Consider the following 22132-nt stretch of genomic DNA (forward strand, 5'->3'; position numbering starts at 1 on the left):
AATCAGACAGAAACCTAATAGAGAATTAAGAGAATTATTGGAGGTAATGAAGCAAATGGACTTAACAGACATCTATAGAACATTCCACCCAAATAGGAAAGAATATACCTTCTTCTCTGCAGCTCATGGAACCTTCTCAAAAATTGACCACATACTCGGAAACAAAGGAAACCTCCACAGATACAAAAAAATATCAGTGTCCACCTGTGTCTTATCAGATCATCACGGATTAAAGTTAGAAGGCAACAACCACGCTGCCCCCAAAAAACCGACAAACTCATGGAAACTGAACAGTCAACTACTGAACCACACCTGGGTCAAGGAAGAAATCAAGAAAGAAATTAAAGTCTTCCTTGAATTTAATGAAAATAAAGGGACAACATACTCAAACCTATGGGACACAATGAAAGCAGTGCTAAGAGGAAAGTTCATAGCACTAAGTGCCCACTTAAAGAAAACGGAGAATGCATACATTGGGGACTTAAAAACACACCTGAAAGCTCTAGAAAAAAAAGAAGCAGACGCGCCCAGGAGAAGTAGAAGACTGGAAATAATAAAACTGAGGGCTGAAATCAACAAAATAGAAACACAGAAAACAGTCCAAAGAATCAATGAAACAAAAAGCTGGTTCTTGGAGAAAATCAACAAGATCGACAAACCCCTATCCAAACTAATTAAACGACAGAGAGAGAACACGCAAATAAATAAGATCAGAAATGAAAAGGGGGACATAACCACAGACACAGAGGAAATTCAGAGAATCATTAGATCTTACTACAAAAGCCTGTATGCCACAAAACTGGAAAATACAAAAGAAATGGACATTTTTTTAAATAAGTATCATATACCAAAGCTAAACCAAGACCAGGTGAATGATCTAAATAGACCGGTTTCTCGCGAAGAATTAGAAATGGTTATCAAAAATCTCCCTTCGAAAAAAAGCCCAGGACCAGATGGTTTCAATGCAGAATTCTACCAGAACTTCCAAGAAGAACTAATACCTATACTCCTTAATGTATTTCACAATATAGAATCAGAAGAGTCATTGCCAAATTCCTTTTATGAAGCTACAGTTACCCTGATACCAAAACCACAAAAAGACCCAACCAAGAAAGAGAATTACAGACCGATCTCACTCATGAACATCGACGCAAAAATTTTCAATAAAATACTGGCAAACCGAATCCAAGAACACATAAGAAAAATTATCCATTATGATCAAGTAGCCTTCATCCCAGAGATGCAGGGCTGGTTCAACATACGCAAATCTATCAATGTAATCCACCATATAAATAAACTGAAAGAAAAAAACCATATGATCATTTCACTAGATGCTGAAAAAGCATTCGACAAAATTCAACACCCCTTTATGATAAAGGTCTTGGAGAGAATAGGGATACAAGGGTCCTACCTAAATATAATAAAAGCTATTTACAGCAAGCCAACAGCTAACATTAAATTAAACGGAGAAAAACTCAAAGCCATCCCACTAAAATCAGGAACACGACAAGGATGTCCACTCTCTCCATACCTCTTCAATATAGTGCTTGAAATTCTAGCAATAGCAATAAGACAACATAAGGAGATCAAGGGGATTCGTATTGGAAAGGAAGAAGTTAAGCTTTCATTATTTGCAGATGATATGATAGTGTACATAAGCGACCGCAAAAATTCTACCAAAGAACTCCTACAGCTGATAAACAGCTTTAGTAATGTGGCAGGATACAAGATCAACTCCAAAAAATCAGTTGCGTTCCTATACACTAAGGATAAGGAAGCAGAGAGGGAAATCAGAGAAGCATCACCTTTCACGATAGCCACAAATAGCATAAAATACCTTGGGGTAACCCTGACCAAGGAAGTGAAAGATCTACTTGACAAGAACTATAAGTCTTTGAAGAAAGAAATTGAAGAAGACACCAGAAAATGGAAAGACCTCCCTTGCTCTTGGATTGGGAGGATCAACATAGTAAAAATGGCAATTCTACCAAAAGCAATCTATAGATTCAATGCAATCCCCATCAAAATCCCATCAAAATTCTTCACAGATCTGGAGAAGACAATAATTAACTTTATATGGAAAAACAAAAAACCCAGGATAGCCAAAACAATCTTATACAATAAAGGATTGTCTGGAGGCATTACCATCCCTGACTTCAAACTCTATTACAGAGCTACAGTATTGAAAACAGCTTGGTATTGGCATAAAAACAGAGAAGTCGACCAATGGAATCGAATAGAAGACCCTGACATTAACCCACAAACCTATGAAAACCTGATCTTCGATAAAGGAGCTAAAAGTATACAATGGAAAAAAGAGAGCATCTTCAACAAATGGTGCAGGCAAAACTGGATGTCAATCTGTAGAAGAATGAAAATAGATCCATATCTATCACCATGCACAAAACTCAAATCCAAATGGATTAAAGACCTCAATATCAGTCCGAACACACTGAACCTGATAGAAGAGAAAGTGGGAAGTACTCTACAGCAAATGGGCACAGGAGACCACTTCCTATGTATAACCCCAGCAGCACAGACACTAAGGGCATCATTGAATAAATGGGACTTCCTGAGGCTGAGAAGCTTCTGTAAAGCAAAGGACACTGTCACTAAGACAAAAAGACAACCCACTGACTGGGAGAAGATCTTCACCAACCCTGCAACTGACAAAAGGTTTGATCTCCAAAATATATAAAGAACTCAAGAAACTAGACCGTAAAAGGCTAATCAACCCAATTATAAAATGGGGCACTGAGCTGAACAGAGAATTCTCAACAGAAGAAGTTCAAATGGCCAAAAGATACTTAAGGTCATGCTCAACTTCCTTAGCGATCAGGGAAATGCAAATCAAGACAACTTTAAGATACCACCTTACACCTGTCAGAATGGCTAAAATAAAAAACACCAATGATAGCCTTTGCTGGAGAGGTTGTGGAGAAAGGGGTACAATCACCCATTGCTGGTGGGAATGCAAACTTGTGCAACCACTCTGGAAAGCAGTGTTTCGGTTTCTCAGGAAATTCGGGATCAACCTACCCCAGGATCCAGCAATACCACTCTTGGGAATATACCCAAGAGAGGCCCTATCATACAACAAAAGTATATGCTCAACTATGTTCATGGCAGCATTGTTTGTAATAGCCAGAACCTGGAAACAACCTAGATGCCCTTCAACGGAAGAATGGATGAAGAAAGTATGGAATATATACATATTAGAGTATTACTCAGCAGTAAAAAACAAGGACTTCTTGAATTTTGCATACAAATGGATGGAAATAGAAAACACTATCCTGAGTGAGGTAAGCCAGACCCAAAAAGAGGAACATGGGATGTACTCACTCATATTTGGTTTCTAGCCATAAATAAAGGACATTGAGCTTATAATTCATGTTCCTAGAGAAGCTAAATAAGGCGAATCCAAAGACAAACACATAGGCATCCTCAGGAATATTAACCTTCATCAGGCGATGAAAGGAGACAGAGACAGAGACCCACACGGGAGCACCGGACAGAAATCTCAAGGTCCAAATCAGGAGCAGAAGGAGACGGAGCACGAGCAAGGAACTCAGGACCACAAGGGGTGCACCCACACACTAAGACAATGGGGATGTTCTATTGGGATCTCACCAAGGCCAGCTGGCCTAGGTCTGAAAAAGCATGGGATAAATCCGGACTAGCTGAACATAGCGGACAATGAGGAATACTGAGAATTCAAGAACAATTGCAGTGGGTTTTTGATCCTACTGCACGTACTGGCTTTGTGGGAGCCTAGGCAGTTTGAATGCTCACCTTACGAGACCTGGATAGAGGTGGGCAGTCCTTGGGCTTCCCACAGGTCAGGGAACCCTGATTGCTCTTCGAGCAGATGAGGGAGGGGGACTTGATCGGGGGGAGGGGGAGGGAAATGGGAAGCGGTTGTGGGGACAAGGCAGAAATCCTTAATAAATAAATTTAAAAAAGAAAAAAAAAAGTTTATACCTCAGAGAATTGTTAAAGATTATATGAAATAATTTTGTGATTCACATAGTACCTGACATATCATAAACACTTATTAAATGCTAGCTATTCTTCTAATAATGCATAAATAAAAGAAACATTTACTTAAAAAAAAAAAAGAAAGCAATTAAAATATAAAACACATGTAGAGGTAACGTGGGCATAATGGCACATACCTGTAATTCGGGATTCATGAAGATGAGGTGGGAAGATCTTAATGTCTACATATTGAGACCCTCTTTCAAAAGGAGGAGGTTGGGAAGAAGGAAAGAAGAGAGGATATGAGGGAAAAGGGTAGAAAAGGGCATGGCTTGAACACTAGCCGAATGAAAACAGGAAGAACTATATTAATTCAGATAACGCAGACTTCAAAACCAGGAAGGTTAGCGTGGCATTTTTCTCTCTTGGTAACAAGCTTCCTAACACAGGGTGGGAGTTATTCCAGCTCAGGATTTCAGTGCATTTCTTTTAGGTCTGTGACATGGCAAAGACAACACAGTAGAAGAGGAGGCCAGGAGATGGCATCAGATCCCCTGGTGCTGGAGTTAACAGGCAGCTCTGAGTGCCTGGTGTGGGAGCTGGGAACCAAACGCAGGTGCTCTGAAAGAGCAGTATGTAGTTGATGCTAGGATTAGACCCTTCTTTATTAGAAATAAAAGGGGAAATGTTGTGGGAGCTTGATCCACTTAGCTGAAGACATTTGGGGTGAGTTTGTTTTTCCACTGTACCCCTTAATAAGTTATTAAATAGACTTTTGTGGGCTTTCACTTTAATGCACACTAGGTGCTGGCTAGTTTCATGTCAAGTTGACACAAGCTAGAGCCACCTGAGAGGAGGGAGCCTTAACTGAGAAAATGCCGCTATAACGTTGAACTGTAGATTCGCACACAGGGATTCTCATGCACTGCTGGAGGAAATACAACATGGTACAGCCAAGATAGTCGGGCAATCTCTTACAAAGCTAAAGATGTTCTTACTATACAACCCAGCAGCTGAGCTCCTGGAAATTTACCTAAAGGAGAAAAGAGTCTATTTCCGCACAAAACCTTGCACCTAATAGCCAGCCTTATTCCTGATTGCTATAGCTTATAAGAAATCAAGATGTCTTTCAGCAGCTGAATAGATAAATGAACTCATGCCCATTGTCTGGAAACACCATTTAGCTACTAAAAGAAATGAGCTACCAAATACCCAGAGAATACACATAGGACTCCCCAGAGACTGACTGGAGAGACGGCTCCAAGCCTGAGAGCCTTGACTGCTCTATGGAAGGACCAGAATTGGAATTGCCAGCACCAGCATCAAGTGACTCCAAACCTGTGACACCCACTTCAGGTGCTCCATGGCCACCTTCTCATGTCTGTGGACACCCATAAACACACATGTGTGCCTAAAAACACATACATGAGTATAAGATAACCAAATCTTTAAAATAGATATGCAGAGAAGCCTTAAAAATGCATACCACTAACTGAAGGAGTCAGTCTGAAAAATCCACACCCTGTGTCACTTGAAGTGTGTGACAGTCTGAAAACTGCAAAACTACCAACATTAAGACAGTAAGAAAATTGGCAGTGACCGAGGGCTAGGAGGGTAGAGGGAGAAAGGTGGAGAACGGAGGATAGTTGAAGCAACAAAGCCTCTCGGAGCAATACTATTGCCATGGATAAATGTCATTACAAAATTTCCACAGCCGTTAAACATACCAGCTCTAAGAGAAGTCTGCTGTGAGCTGTGAGTCCTGTGTGGCAATATGTCAATGCAGGCTCTGATTTCCAACAAATATCCCAGTGTGGGGAGAGATGCTAGGAATGGGGAGGAATGCATGAACGAGGGCAGGGACACATGGGAAATCTCTGCGCTTTTCATTCAGTTTTTGTGCGAACCGAAACGTGGCCTAAAAATAAGTCTACTAAAAACAATTTTGGCTAATGAGGGAAACCCCAATTTGAACATATCCACATCTCTCAGCATAAATGCAAATTAGCATTTGAAACTGTTACTTGCCTCGTTTCTTTCATCTGCTAAATGAAGCTAACGGCTCGTGGGGAGCGTTAAATGAGAAGAGGGTGGAGGATAGTCTCTTCGACGTGCTCAACGCCATTCCAGTGCCAGCCACGCGAGTTCGTGGAGGCTAGCAGTGCTCTGCACATTGGGAAAGTGATGTGAAGCACCACACTGGAAAAAGGAAGCAATGTGAAGTCAGCATAATCACAGAAAATGATACCACTACACAACCAACCTCAAAGAAAAAGAAAATCCCACGACTACTGTATTGTGGTAGCAGTTACAAAACAGCCAAACACCAAGGTTTGCTGTGTACTTGGAATCCTCTGAAGAATGTCAAATTAAAGAGGAAAATAATTGATTTAGGAACAATTTGCTGTAAATGAGGTAATGATTTCCAATAAAGCATTGTATTTCACTGTAAAAGTATTTAGAAAAATGACAGTACACACTTACACAAAACACAAGCTAAGATACAAACGTGCACACACACTTTTGCTGACCTTGATGCCACCTGCTTGAGAGGACACGGGCCCTGAAATCCTGAGTCTGAGGTTTGTGAGATTGTCTCTGTGACTTCATCTTGGTTCAAAGCCGCTTGTTTATTTCTGGTTTTAAGACATGCCTTTGGCATAACTCAAATGCTTGAGAATATTTATCATCCTTGTTCATGTTTCCAGAGAGGACAGGATTTGCTGTTCCCTGGAGTCAGAGAAGAAAACAGGCTGGGGGCATCTGTTGCCTGTCCATGCCAGTGACCGCCCATCTGGCGTTCGGAGAGCCATCCCTTAGGGATGATGAGTCTTGGCCACAGAAGGTCCAGCCTGTGGCTCTGTCCGGCAGCCTGGGACTTCCTTGTCATATGACTCCCCCATGTAACGTAATCTTTCTCCTTCATTTCTGGCAGTTGAGAGAGTACAATGTACATGAACTGAATAGGTCCCAGAATCTAAATCGGGAGAACCCATGAGGGAGCGAGCTCCCCAACAGATTCAGTTTTAAGCTTTATTGTAAAATACAGCTTCCTAGAAATCCTCCTTGTTATGTAGAGAGTTTGTGCCCTGTCCCACGGCTGAGCAGTGGGTCTTGGACTGCTTTTCTGTCTCTGAAAGGTCTGGAGGGAAAGAAGAGTAATCCAGGCCTAAACTCGGTCATTTGCCCAATTCATGTGCCTCCAGCTCTACACAGACGATTCAGAAGGGGAGGAGAAAGGTGGAGTTAATATCTAACGGGGGTGGATTTTACTCTGGGAAGGTGGAGAATGCTAATGGTTGCCAACAGTGTGAATGACTGATGGGGTGGTGTTGTGTCTTCTATGTGGCTGCAGTAGTAAATGTTATGCTGTCTACACCAACACCGTGACAGAAAGAGCAAGCCATAGGCAGCAATGTATCTACAGCCAGGTAGAGGAACACAAATAAACCAACACATCAAACCATCCAATCAACAACAAGAAAAACAAGCACACCTAGGAAAAAAAGAACAGGTTTCTAAGAGATAATAATGAGCCAGGTGGTGGTGGCACACGCCTTTAAACCCATTGCTCTGGAGGCAGAAGCAGGAGGATCTCTGTGAATAGTAGAGATAGAGTGTGGATTTAGATAGACCATAGGCACTAGTCTATGAGAATAGTACAATGTCATTAGGAATCATGATAGCACTATTTTTTAAGACCATTGTATTTGGTTTTACTCTAGGTCTCTGGGTTCTTGGTCACCCAACAATGTTGGGTATAGATTCCATCTGTGGAATGGCCCTTAAATCAAAACGGTTATGAGTTGGTTGTTTCCATGAGCTTTGTGTCCCCATTGCTGTAGCACGTCCTGCAGGCAGGACACAAGGAGTTGAGTCTGGCCTGGAGTTACATTTCTCTTTTGGTGGCATGTCCAGGCTCATCTTAAAAAATTATTATTTGAAATTTTATACAAGCACACAAGGTATCTTGATCTCACCCATCCCCTATTCTCTGTTTCAACATCCCTACACCCCAGCATATCTCCTTCCCAATTTCATTCATTTTTCTTCCCATATGTGCATGGGGATGTCCAGTGAGGCACAGGCAATGCACAAGTGAACACAAACCCATAGAAAAGTGCCTCTCCTTCCCTCGCAAAGTAACTAATAGCTCCTCGGCTGGGAGCGGGGCCATGGGCATCGCTCCCTCGCTCATTCTGAAGTTCTTTCATTGTTGTTGTTGATGATGATGCTTTGTTCATTGCTGTTTGAGGTAAGGTCTCACTATGTAGCTCTGACTGGCCTAGAACTCATTCTGTAAACTAAGTTGCCTTCAAACTCAGAGATCTGCCTGTCACTGCCTGGAATGCTGGGATTAAAAATGTGCACCACCACCCCTGCAGAGTTTGAACTGGCTTGATCCCGTGGAGGTCTTGCACATATGACCACAACTGCCGTGAGCTGTGCCACAGCCAAGTCATGTACTGAAGACAGGGATTCCCAACACTTTTCCTGCCCTTAGATTCATCCCAGCCTTCCTCCAAGATGTTCCCTAGGTCTTAGGGGTGGAGGGCTTTAACACTGCCATCTATGGCTAAGCATGCACCACTTAAACTCAGCCCTTTGATCTGACTCCTTCTCATCTGCTAGTTTCTAATTTGTTATTTTTATAGTTATGTATATGTGGGAAGGTGTGTACCTGCGAATACAGGTAGCCCGGGAGGCTGTTGTGCCCCCTGGAGCTAGAATTACAAGCAAGAATGGTGTTCTCCAAACCACTGAGCCATCTAGTGCAGTTTCGCGCACTGTATTTATAAAAGCATCTATAGTCTTCTGGGAAGAAAATGGAATTTAGATGAATGGTACAATGTAAGAACATATTTCCAAACATCAAATGAGGATGGCCTCCAAGTAATGTTATCAGCATCATTAGGATAATTAATGTATTGCCTTCATTTCTTTTTTGTTTAATTGGTTGGCGTTTTTTTATGTTGCTGTTGTTGTTGTTTTATTTCTGTTTTGTTTTCTTTTTTTTTTTTGAGACAAGTTTTCTCTTTGTAGCCCAGGCTGTCCTGGAGCTCACTCTGTAGACCAGGCTGGCCTCGAACTCACAGAGGTCCACTTGCCTCTGCCTCCCGAGTGCCGGCATTAAAGGTGTGTGCCACCACTACCCATTGCATTCGTTTCTTACTTGATTTTATACCAAACACGTGAAAACAGTTTTCTGTTAGGATGCGTGTTCCCAGTGTTCACAGGTGCCTCCTGCCTTTACAGTAAGTAGGTATGATAAACCAAGAGATGAGATTTTGGGTGTTAGAAGTAAGCTGTAATATATACAGACATTATTCATTGAAGGTTGCCATGCCAGGAATTATGCACCATCGGGGAGATACCATCTGTGAGGATGACAACCAAATCCTGCACTCAGGTTGCTTGAGGTCTAGATGACATAAATAAGACACTTTGGATCTGCCCACAGCAACCAGAAGAAGCCTGCAGGAATGGTCTCCAGTCACAGGAGACATCTTACTATTAGCAGCAGTGAGGATAGAGACTGATGAGAGCAGAGCCACCCTCTGGGGACGTCATCGTTTGTGTTCGAAGCCAGCGAGCCTCCAGAGAGTCCATAGTACTCAGCCGGCTCAGTTCTTTTCTCGAAATTGCAGCAACGCTCTTAGATTTTGGCTTCTACAAAGTGATTCCTGATTGTTCCTCAAAGATGGGCTGCTGAGAGTATCCCTGTCTTGCCGATTCTCTCCGCACAAGCACCTAGAGCAGTGGTTCTCAACCTTCCTAACACTGCGACCCTTTAATACAGTTCCTCACGTTGCAGCGACCGTAAACCACTGAAATTATTTTCGTTGCTACTTCACAAGTGTAATTTTGCTACTGTTATGAATTGTAATGTAAATATCTGATATGCGATCACCATGAAAGGGTAGTTCGACCCCAAAGAGGTCACAACCCATAGGTAGAGAACCAGTAAATTAAAAGCTTGACCAGCTGGTCTTGTCAGGATTACTGAGTTCACAAGAAGTCTTCGTGAACAAAGACCCACTCCATGCTGGCCCGGAGCTGGTACCCCACCCAGCAAGCAAGTCACTCCACCACCACTGGTTGCAACTAGAATGCAGCGGGCAGCAGGGCATGCCCCAGGTGCAGCAATGAGCAGCTGGAGTCTAGATCAGTGTCAAGACAAAGGAAGCTTAGAGTCCTGGGGACAAGAGGAACACTAGACACGGAGAGAATTTCCAGCCATTCCAAATCCCCAGAAAGCTCAATGAATCTCACTTGTGGTTCAGGGTTTCATTTAAATCCCACCTTGCCTGTATCCCTCTGTTCTCTCTCATCCTCGTCCTTCCTCCCCAAACACCGACAGCACCTGCTAACAGTTCCCGCGATTGGGCATTTTCTTCTTTTTGCCTGTGGGCGTTTACGCATGTGCACGCCATGGGGCATGTGTGGAGGTCAGAGAATATGTGTGAGAGCTGGTTCTCTCCCACCACGCCAGTCGCAGGGATCGAACGCAAGTCATCAAGCCTGGCAGCGAGCACCTTCGCCAGCTGCGCCATCTCTTCAGCCTGACACTCACTCCTTGCTCAGTTTCCTGACATCAGGACTTGTTTACTTATCTGACAGAAGCAAGCCGATGCCCTCGAATGGAGAATTAACCATAGAGAGCAAGGATGGTATTTTCACCGCTTCACTTGAGATACAATTCATAGCTCGGTTAGCCACTCTTCAGAAATATCCAGCTCTGGTCTAGAGAAAGGGCGCAGGGGTTAAGAACAGCACTGCTGGAAGCTGGAGAGACATGGCCCAGCAGTTAAGAGCATCTGCTGATCTCACAGAGGGCTCAAGTTTGGTCCCCAGCATCCACAAAGGTATCTCACAAAAACCTGTAACCCTTGCTCTAGAGGGTCTCACACCCTTTTCTGGCCCCCACAGACACCTGCACACACAGGGTGCACATACACACATGCATAAAATAAAAGTTAATCTTTGGGGGAGGGGAAGAATTTTTACTGCACTTGCAGGGAAATCAAGTTTGGTTTCCAGCACCGCTCAGGCAGTTCACAAACATCTGTAGCCCTGAGCTCTAGGGGACACTACAACCTTGTCTGGCCTCTGCAGGTGCCAAGCATGCCATGCATGAAGTGTTCTTCCATGTATGCAGGCAAACATGCAGACACATGAAATAAAAAGAAGTAGAATTTTTAAAATGTTTCCAAGAAGAAAGCTTACGAGCCCATGGCATTTAGCAGAGTCTTAGAATTAGAAAACCACTCTCACAATCGTAGACCGTTTTGATGACCCACCCCCAAACTTCACATTCATTCGCAATCATTCCCTATTTGTTCACAGTCTATGCTGAAATGGCACTTCCTCAAACAACATACCAAGAACCTATTACTGACCCGATACTGAAATATGGTCTTTGAAAAATTGGTCAGGTTAAACTATGTTCTATATTGTCAGTCAGATACATGAATTCTGAGAGAAGGCGAAGTGGGGAGATAGTCTTGAACTCATTGACAAAGGAGACAACTTCTTGAACAGAAAGCTGACAGCACAGGAACTGACCACAATCAATAAACGGGACCTCGTGAACCCGAAAAGTGTCTGTAAGGCAAATGACAACATTAGTTGGTCAAAGCAGCAGCCCACAGAAGGGGAAAAGATTTTCCCGAAATACACATCCAATAGATACCTAATATCTAAAATATATACAAAAAACCCCACAAATAACCCATATAGAAACAGAGTACAGATCTAAATAGAATTTTCAAAAGACGAAACACAAATGTCTGAGAAACATTAAAGAAGTGTTCAACATTTTTTGCCATCAGGAAAATGTAAATCAAAACTACTTTGAGACTCCATCGTACACCGGTCAGCAATACTAATATCAATCAAACAAGTGACAGCTCAAGCTGGCGAGGATGTATGGTAAGGGGAAAACGCTTCCATTGCTGGAGGGAATCACAGTGGCATTTCCTCGGGAATCTGGGAATAGATTTACTTCACGATCCACCTGTACCACTCTGGGGAAAATGTCAAAAGATTCGACATCCTTCTATAGAGACACTTGCGTCACTATGCTCATCGCTGCTCTATTCAGAACCTGGAAACAGCTTAGATCTCCATCCGCAAATAACTGGAAAAAGAAAATGTTTATACAACAGAATGCTGCTCACTCTTTAAAAAAAACCCACAAAATTCACAAGTAAATGAATGGAGTTAGAAAAAAAATCATCCTGAGTGAGGTGACTCAGACCCAATAAGATAATTTTGATTGTATTCGCCTATATGTGGATGTTAGTTCTTAAGTCATTGATGGGAAGGCTACAGTGCACATAACCACAGAGATTAGGTATAGAGTAAGTGGTTAGTGGGGACGGAAGGATCTCCTGAGAAAGGGAAAACAGTTATGAGTGGACAGGGATGTGGGAGGGGAAATGAAAGGGGAAGAAGAGAATATATGGGTAAGCGAGGGGATACCAGGAAGGGCAGCGGCAAATGAAGGGTTGTGTGGAAACCTACTACACAAGATATTTCTTAAAACATAAACATATATGAAAGAAATATAAATGGGATCACCAAATAGTAGGGGAAACAAAACCCCAATTAGATATCTCTCTTTACCAAATGAAAACTCCAGAGCCAGGAATTTAGTTAAATATAATTGAGTTTTTGGCCAAAGGTTCCATGGGAACCCCAACAACCCAAGCTATTGACAATGCTTTTGATTAGGCTCCACAAACTGTTGGAAAGATCCAATTGCTGAAGACAATACCTACAAACTCCCTGAACACAGAGAAGTTGATCTTGTGCCTACCCAGAACCTTCATGGCTTCAGACTAGTGTTTACAGTATCTGAAGGTATTTTGCATACTACCAGAGGAAAAAGGTAAACACCAGCCCAGTTATAGCTCTGAGATTTGCAAGTGTGATATGCTTGCAAGATGCGCTGGTGCAATCGTGGCACAAAGCTTTTGGGAGCAACCAATGATTCTGATTTGCCTGAAGACCCATTTCATGAGACGGGACCCATACATAATGCTGCTTAGGTAGCCAAGAACTTGAGACTAGATAGCCCTGGGACTATCTAGGGGAAAACCAAATACTACTGTTCTGATGAAGAAAAATTGAAATAGAATTGACTCATAACAACAGTTTGCTGTACTCATAGACTGATGCCTTCTTCAGTCACCATCAGAGAAGCTTCCTCCTTTAATTGATGGGAACAGATACAGAGACCCACAGCCGGACAATATGCAGAGAGGAGAGACCTTGGAACGCTCAGTTCTAAAAGAGTTACCTTCTTCAAATCATTCCCCTCAGAACTCAGGGAACCCTGTGGAAGATGAGTTAAAAAGATGCTAAGAGCCCGTGCAGATGGGCAACATTAAGGAAACAGAGCCTTCTAGACTCAGCAAAGCTAATGCACATAAGAAACTCAGAGACTGTGGCAGCACACACAGTGCCTACAAAGGGCAAAGCCAGATGGGTCCCAGCGCTGAGAGGGAGCAGTGAACGGAAGCCCCGATTCCCCATCCAGAAGCTGTCACTAACTGACAGCCACACGCGAAGGAAAAGCTAGTTTTCTCCAGTGGGGTCTCTTCTGCTCAGATATCATGTGGGATAGCTATTAGCTGTTCACTTAACTACATCTGGAACTAATTAAAACCCCCAAAACCCCCAAACACAGGGCACACCTGTGAGGGACCTCTGTGCTGAATGTGAAGTGGGAGGTTCCACTTCTAATCTGGATCTTTGAGGTAGGAAGACACACCTTTAATCCAGATCTAATCAGGGCCATGCCTTCTGCTGGGAGCCTAGGTAAGGACCTGGAAAAAGGAAGTGGCTCTTGGCCTGCTCTCTCTCACCTTGCTAGCAAGTCTATTCCTCCGCTGGCATTGGAATCTACTCCTTCAGGATTCCAGCATCTGCTGAAGACCAGCCGAGACATCAGCCTTCTGGACTGAGCAACTTCTGGATTCTTGGACTTTTCATTCATGGGCACCCATTGTTGGATTGTTGGATTAACTGGGCCAAAGTCTGTAAGTCATTCTAATAAACCCCCTTTCTAGACATAGAGAGAGTCATTCTATAGATTCGGTTACCATAGAGAACCCTAACTAATATAATCGTGGTTTCTGTTTGTTTGTTTTTTTAAATATGATTTCTGTGTAAGAGAATATGTATATATCTTGTGCGCTCTCTCTCTCTCTCTCTCTCTCTCTCTCTCTCTCTCTCTCTCCTGTTTTCTAATTAGAGAGAGAAAGAAAAGGTGTGCATTTTGGTGGGTGGGGAGAACCTGGGAGGAGTTGGTGGAAGGGAAACCATGAGCAAGCCCCAGCAGGATCTTTCCTAGACAGTTAAGAGGGAACAAGGTCCTACCTGATTTGGGTTTCAGGTTTCTAACCTCTAAAATGCAGAATTAATTTCCCGTTTTCTGAGATGTCCGGTTTGTGGATCTTTGTTCTGGGAACCCGGGGACATAATGGAAACACCAACAACCCTGCTTTCAACCTAACCCTAGTATTTAACCCTAGTAAACCATTAAATCATTGTTTTTGGCTTTGTAGATAGTGTTTATATGCATATAATTATAGAGTTATAGGTGTTTTGTTACTGGCTTCTTTCACTTTCCATGTTTCTTTTAAGAAAAGGTTTGTTTTATTTTAATTGTGGGGGGGGGGGGGGGCGTGTGCACAGGATGTGCACATGAATGCAGGTACCCATGGAGGCTAAAGGCTTCAGATCTGCCTTGATTTGGATGTAGGCACTAACTGAACTTGGGTCCTTTACAAGAGAAGAGCTAACTAGGAGCCCTCGCTTGTTTTATTTTGAAAGGCAGAACATGTTTGCTGCAGTGCGTGTGAGTGTTTCAGGATTTTTACTGCTGACTAGTATTCCGTGGTATGGGCACACCATATGTAGTTTATGTGCCCATCAGTTGGGAAGCACTTAAACTATTTCTCCTTTGTGTCCTAATGTGGGAATTCTGCTCTGAAGAGTTGTATGTGAGCTTGTGTGAGTGTGCAGTGTGTCTCCAAGCATTTCCATTCCTTTGTGTGCTCCCTAGCAGCTTGAGAAGGTACAAAGTGGCCACCAACACCTCTTATCTTCCCCACTTCTGAGCTAGGGCCCCATTCAGGCTACACAAACACTATTCCAACATTACAGCACTATTTCAAAATAGTTATTTCTTTTACGTCTTAGTTAGGGCTTTATTGCTGTGAAGAGACACCATGACCACAGAAATTCTTTTAAAGGAAAACATTGAATTGCCTGGCTTACAGGTCAGAAATTTAGTCCATGATTGTCAGGTGTGCACGGTAGCATGCAGGCAGACATGGTGCTGGAGAGGTAGCTGAGAGTTCTACATCTGGATCCACAGACAGCAGGAAGAGTGTCTACTAGGCCTGACTTGAGGTTCCGAAACCTCAAAGCCCATCACCCAGTGATACACGTCCTCCAGCAAGGCCACACCTACTCCAACAAGGCCACACCTACACACACACACACACACACACACACACACACACACACACACTCCTATTCTCTTCAAAGCATATAGTCTGTTGCCCAACAGCTCAGTGCTGTTTCTCTCTGTGATGTTTTGATTAGATAAGTGCATATTTCCAATAAATGTTTGTTCCAAATTGCTGCATTTATAACTCAAGCCTTCGTTCCAAGCTTTCTTGTTTATTTTAAAGACTATATTGTGTTTTGTCATGGCCTTTGACTAAAATAATGAGTTCACTGATTCATTTTTGAATTTTAAGTCTCTAAAATCAGCTCTGCACTGGGAAATGATTCCCAGCTAGGAAACAGAGACGATGACATAAGGCATGTGCCCTAAACATTCATGTTGCGTTTGGGGGCCCTTCCACCCCTACCCCAGCTGTGTGTTTGCACCAGGGCATGAAATCTACTGACTTGCTACAGACTTGCTCTCTTGGAGAAACGTTAGGACAACTTAAGAAAGGCTGATCCTTGACAGATTTACCTACATGCAGATGGCATACCAAATTTATTGGGTGATCTTCATAAGTAACGAACCCAGCCTGAGGGCCGCAGCCGAGGCTGAGCGCTGGGGTGTTTCTTTACTGTGAGAGTCTCTGGAATTGAGTCTCCAGCAACAACCCCCTCCCTCTCCTCAGAATAATAATAATAATAATAATAATAATAATAATGATAATGAAAGTTAAGAAAGGAAACCGAATATACAAGGCCCCTTGTAGTTGTGAGTGGCACCCTGTTTGGGGGCAGATTAACGGCTGGGCTGTGACTATTCAGAAAACACTTTGGAGATGTGAAACCAGGGGCCTGGAAGCCAAGCTCGACTTCTGTGTGATGAAGTGATAAGCATTAAGTCTAAGAAGGGCAGCCGTCTTGTGGGGAAGTCCGAGGCAAAGAAGTAGCTTAACTCCAAGGAAGTATTCCAAGTCCATTCTAGCAAAAACTGGACGGCTGCCCCCATCTGTTTTCCTATTTGCAGGTCACTTTTAATTTAAATTGTTTCACGACAACTGTCCCAAGTTTTACTGTTCTAGGAAGCACTTTTGTGCTCTCAAGAAAAAAAATTAAAAAAGGAATAGTACAATTCCCTAGTAAAAAGTCTTTGTGACTTCCCGGGGCCCGGACGCAATCATGGTGACCCGCGGATGCCTCTTTCGGAGACGACCTCTTTCGGAGTGACGTCAGGAAGTTATGCAGGGCATCACCGGAGTCACGGATGGATAACTGCGTTTGGCAGTGCCAGGAGCCGTGACTGCCATAGGGTGCAGTCTGCTGAAGCTTGAGCTGAAACCACGGAAGATAAAGGGAGCTGGGTTTTTTTGAAAATAGTATTGCTTTTCACTCACGAGTTCCTTTTAATCAAGCACTCTCAATAAAGAAAGCCGTTTCCAACTGAAGCTTTAAGTTTCCCTTTCTGGGCGAGAAACATTCTGTGCCAAATGGAAAAGTTATCTGATGAGGCTCAATAACTTTTATTGGCGAGTTTGGAGGAATGTATCATTTTGATTGCTTTTGCCTAATTATTAAAAGACACAAACCTTATACTGAAGATATTTTCTTTTCCAGAATTTCCAAGGCTATAAAGGATTTCTTTATTCATCTAGTTAATGAGCCTTGATCAAATACTTACTATCACCCAGGCACTAGGCCAGATGCTAGAAACGCGAAGTTGAGTAAGACCGTCTATGGGCTAGCTTCACTAAGCCATTAGAGAAGAAATGTCAAATCCAAACTTTCTCAGGGGCTGGAGGGAGTGCTCGCTGCTCTTACACCCACCCATATGTATGCAGCATTACAACAGCCCGCAACTCTAGTTCCAGGGGATGGCATGACCTCTCTCAGCATCTGCAAGCACCTGCATCCATGTGGTGCTCATACATACCTCCGACTCCTGCCACCCAAAGTATATAGAAATAAGTAAAATAAAAAACTAAAACTATCAATAAAAACTTCATGAAATGTAAGAATGGCAAAGTTTACAGTATAGATAAACCATTGAGGGGCCCATAGGAAAAGGGAGCGCCCTCCTGGGTCGTAGAACTTTGAAAACAGAGAGTGTCAAAGCCCAAGTGGCCACATGGTAAGGTGCGGTGTAAAATACGGGAACTTGTAGCTGTTTGTTTGTTTGTTACTCTGGTCCCACGTTGAAACACCAAAATTTTGGTTGTTTTCTACTCTTTACTCTTTGGGGGGGGGGAGCCCCCCCCCAAAAAAAACACATGGAAGCTTATTATTACTTATAAATGCCTGTCCTTAGCTTCTTTTGTTTCTACAGCCAACTTTTCTTAACTTAAATTGTGCCATCTACCTTTGCCTCTGGATTTTTGTCTTTTTATACTCCCACATCTTACTTTCACTCTTGCTCCGTGGCTGACTGGATGAGTGTGTGGTTGGTCCCTGGCACCCTCCTCTCCTTGTTCTCTCCTTCCTCCCTATTCCAGGTTTCTCCTCCTATTTAATCTCTTTGCCTGCCAGCCCCGCCTATCCTTGCTCTCCTGCCTCACTACTGGCCGTTCAGCACTTTATTAGACCATCAGGTGTTTTAGGCAGGCAAAGAATCGCAGCTTCACAGAGTTAAACAAATGCAGCATAAACAAAAACAATATATCTTTACATCATTAAGCAAATGTTCCACAGCATAGACAAAAGTAACATACCTTAAAATAATATTCTACAATAGAAACCATAATGTACCAACCATCAGCCATCTTTACAGTACATCAATAATTTTTTTATTTAGTTGTACATTTATTTATTTTACATCTTGAACACAGACAGTTTCTCCTCCCTCCTCCACTCCCTTCTGCTGTCCCTCTCACACCATTACTTTATACCCTACCTACACATATCATTTATATCACTATTCACTTGAAATTCTTCTTCTTTGTTCGTTGTTGCTTTTGAGACATCTTACCATGTATCCCTGGTGGACCTTAAACTCACAGAGATCCTCCTGCCTCTGCCTCCTGACCAAAGGATTGCACTACCAGCTGTGGCTGACATTATTCTTTAACACAACTAACTCCAAAAGATCAAGTTCAGTTTTCAGTATGCTAATCGTGCTTTTCTAATGACATTTATTCTCTGTGAGAAGTATTCCCTTTCAGAAGACCTTTCTGAGGCTGAGGAGATGGTTCAGTTGACAATGTGTGCTTACTCACAAGCGTGGGCACCTGGGGTTGGCTCCCCAGCACCCATGTAAAACAGCCAAGCATGGCGCTGTGCCTTTGTATCCCTGGTGTTAGGGGCGGGGAGGGGACAGGGACAGGCAGTCAATGAGCCCCTTGTTTATCCCTGCTGCCCGGCTAACTTACACCTGAAATAACCACACAGAAACTGTATTCATTAAAACACTGCTTGGCCCATTAGCTCTAGTTTCTTATTGGCTAATTCTTACATCTTAATTTAACCCATTTCTATTAATCTGGGTATCACCATGTGACTGGGGCTCACCGGCAAGATTATAACCAGCGTCCATCTCAGGCAGGAGATCCATGATGTCTCTCACTCTGTCCTTCTTCCCAGCATTCAGTTCTGTCTTCTCTGCCTACCTAAGTTCTGACCTACCAGGCCCAAAGCAGTTTCTTTATTCATTAACCAATGAAAGCAACACATGAAGAAGAATCTCCTACACCAGTGAGAGACCATGTCTCAAAGTGTAACTTGGAGAGAGACAAAGATGCCTGTAATCCAACTTTGGCCTCCAAATACCTGAGTGTACACCCCTACATACATGTTCACAAACATATACCACACACGTGGAAAACATACTTCTATATGTTGTACATGTGTCCTAGGCTTCTGTCTCCTTTCCCTTTCAACTTTCAACACTGTGACTTCTTTGACCAACTAGCTGCCCTTGAATTAATGGAAATTTATGTTCTGAAGCTGGCGACTAACCAGTCCCTGATAAATATTGGGGTATGGATGCCACCGTCCTTTGCCATGAGTGCGAATAATTTGACAGAGCTTCCCTGGAGATCAGGTTAAAAGGCTACTCCTTCCCAAAACTTACTCTTAGCCTGTCTCTGTCATCCTAAGCCATATTCCTCAACCGGGCACTTTCTTCATAGTCTCTTTCAGAGAAATCCAGAACTGCTGAGGAATTCAATTGGGCAGGCACCAGCACCCTCCACCACACTCCCCAATCATCTGTTTACCACCACCCAAAGGAGAAACTACCCACCCTGTCTTCACAAGGTACCCTGTGCGCCTGCCTCCCTAGCAGCTCTTGGAACATTAATCTGACACCTATATATTTCATTCCATGGAAAAGGAAATTCCTAGGGTTCCAGGCAGACAATTGGTATTCCTTCCAAGGTGAAACATTTAATCCACAGACAGACTCTCCCACTAGGTGCCTTACTTTCTAGCTATTACCAAAGAAATACCTCTCTTGCTTTGTTATCATAATTTTGTTTCTTTGGAGCTTAAATATTTGATTAGGATATGCTCTTCGAAGTGAGGAGCTTTGCATAGAGAGATTCTGGTCATATTTATTCCACTCTCTGCTCTTTCCTATCCCTCTTCTCCTTCCGCAGACCTAGAGGCCTCTGTGACCTTCTGTCCTTCCTCCTCCTGACTCCACGTGTGAGGACACATGTGATATTTGTCTTGGATACATTTTGCTTCACATTATGACCTCCAGTCCCACTCACATTTTTCAAACAATATAATTTCACTTTTCTTTGTGGTTAGCCATTGTCTCTCTGTGCATTTTTCAGTACCTGCTCATCTACTGACCGGCACCTGGGCTGTTCCACAACCAGACCACAGGAAAAGGTGAAGGGACAAATACAGTGTGGAGGTTTCCCTAGGGCGTGGTGACATGGGCTCTTCTGTGTATCAACTCAGGAATAACACAGCTGAACCAGGGAAGTTCTATTTTTAATAGAAGTTCATACTGATGTCCCCATTAGTGGGTCTAATTTATATTACTGCCAAAAGTTTATAAGGGTTTGTTTCCTCCATATCCTTGCTAACATCTGCTGGGGGTTGTTTTGTTTTGTTGTGTTGATAATGATTCTAAATGCAGTAAGATAGGATCTCAGTGTAGTTTGATTTATTTGTATTTTCCTGACAGCTACAGATATTGAATATGTTTCCATTGGCCATTTGTACTTCATTACACAAGTGTTCATTTGTCATCCCATTTATTGATTGTATTGTTTTCTCCCTTGTCAGTTAAGCCTTTGAGGTTTTTGTTATATATTCTGCAGATGAATCCTCTGTTGCATGGATATCTGGGGAAGACTTTCTCCCATTCTGTAGGCTGTCTTTTTACTCCTGTAATTGTTTCTTTGACTGTATAGAAGCTTTTGAATATAACTTAATTCTGTGTTTAATTCTTGCTGATTTTTTTTTTTACTGAGATACTGAGATGCTTTGCTCAAGAACAGTGTTGTGATCTAGTTTTAGAATTCCACAGGTGAGCTGGGCGGTGGGGGCACATGCCTTTAATCCCAGCACTCAGGAGGCAGAGGCAGGCGGATCTCTGTGAGTTCAAGACCAGCCTGGTCTACAAGACCTAGTTCCAGGACAGGCTCCAAAACCACAGAGAAACCCTGTCTCGAAAAAACCAAAAATAAATAAATAAAATAAAATAAAATAAAAAGAATTGCACCCGTGGATAGCCAGCTTACCCAGCATGAAAAAGCTGTTTCCCCGATGTATAGTTTTGAAGCCTTTGTCAAGAATCACACAGCTACATGGGCTTACTTCTAGATATTCTGTTTTATTTTCTTCTGTGCTAATAACATGTTGTATGTGTCAGGATAACTTTGTAGTATTATTTGAAGTCATATATTACCATATCGCCAGCACTATTCTTTTTCTCAAGAGTACTTTGGTTTCTGTGAGTTTGAGGCCAGCCTGGACTATAAGGCTAGTTCCAGGACAGGCTCCAAAGCTACAGCAAAACCCTGTCTTGAAAAACAAAAACAAAAATAAAACTAAAACAAAACAAAATAAAAACGAGTGCTTTGGGTACACAGAATTGTATTTTCCCCCTTTAAAACTTGTTCCATTGCTTTTGATTTATTTTAGTGTGTGTGTGTGTGTGTGTGTGTGTGTGTGTGTGTGTGCAGGTGCCTGCAAAGACCAGAAGAGGAATCCCTTGAAATTGGAGCTTCAGGTGGTTTCAACTGCCTGACATGGGTGCTGAAAACTGAACTTGGATCCTATGCAAAAGCAGCAAGCACTCTTTACAGCTGAGCCATCCTCCAGCCTCAGTCCTGACTTTGATTTTCCTCAATTCTCTCACAAATCTCTTGCCTTCTTTCTCCTTTCCATTAATTTCCTTTTTCTCCTTACTGCTTCATAATATATTATTTGTAAAACCACTGTGGAGAATACAGATTGTAAGAGTAAGAGAATGCACATCTCTTAGAACTGCTGAGTTGGCTCAGTGTGTACGGGCACTTGCCTCCAAACCTGATGACCTGAGTTCTATCCCTAGATAGCCACATCGTGAAAGAAGAAATCCAAGTCTTGGAAATTGTCCTCTGGCCTCCTGACCTCCACAGGAACTCTGATGTATCTGACCCCTGTAACTCTAAATAAAATATAACAAATTTTTTTTCAAAGAAGATACGATTTGAAAAATATGAAAATATGTCACTAATTATCATTTGAATTTCAC

General features: G+C 42.6%; 2 protein-coding genes across 2 annotated transcripts in view; both read right to left on the minus strand.

Annotated features, from left to right (window-relative positions):
• Positions 1 to 4237, minus strand: part of LOC121462692 (ubiquitin carboxyl-terminal hydrolase CYLD-like) — a 42376-nt gene extending 38139 nt beyond the window's left edge. Inside the window, exon 1 of the mRNA XM_041674511.1 lies at positions 4176 to 4237. Coding sequence (XP_041530445.1) covers positions 4176 to 4193 — 18 coding nt within the window. The 5' untranslated portion in view covers positions 4194 to 4237. The remainder of the gene's footprint in view (positions 1 to 4175) is intronic.
• A 1804-nt stretch (positions 4238 to 6041) lies between these two features.
• Positions 6042 to 22132, minus strand: part of LOC121462693 (serine/threonine-protein kinase Nek1-like) — a 121837-nt gene continuing 105746 nt past the window's right edge. The window contains 2 exon segments of the mRNA XM_041674512.1: positions 6042 to 6177; positions 6510 to 6906. Coding sequence (XP_041530446.1) covers positions 6795 to 6906 — 112 coding nt within the window. The 3' untranslated portion in view covers positions 6042 to 6177; positions 6510 to 6794.

The sequence above is a fragment of the Microtus oregoni genome, unplaced genomic scaffold (assembly GCF_018167655.1).
Source record: "Microtus oregoni isolate MIOR12 unplaced genomic scaffold, Mior012 000025F_ref0000491, whole genome shotgun sequence".
Lineage (NCBI taxonomy): Eukaryota > Metazoa > Chordata > Mammalia > Rodentia > Cricetidae > Microtus > Microtus oregoni.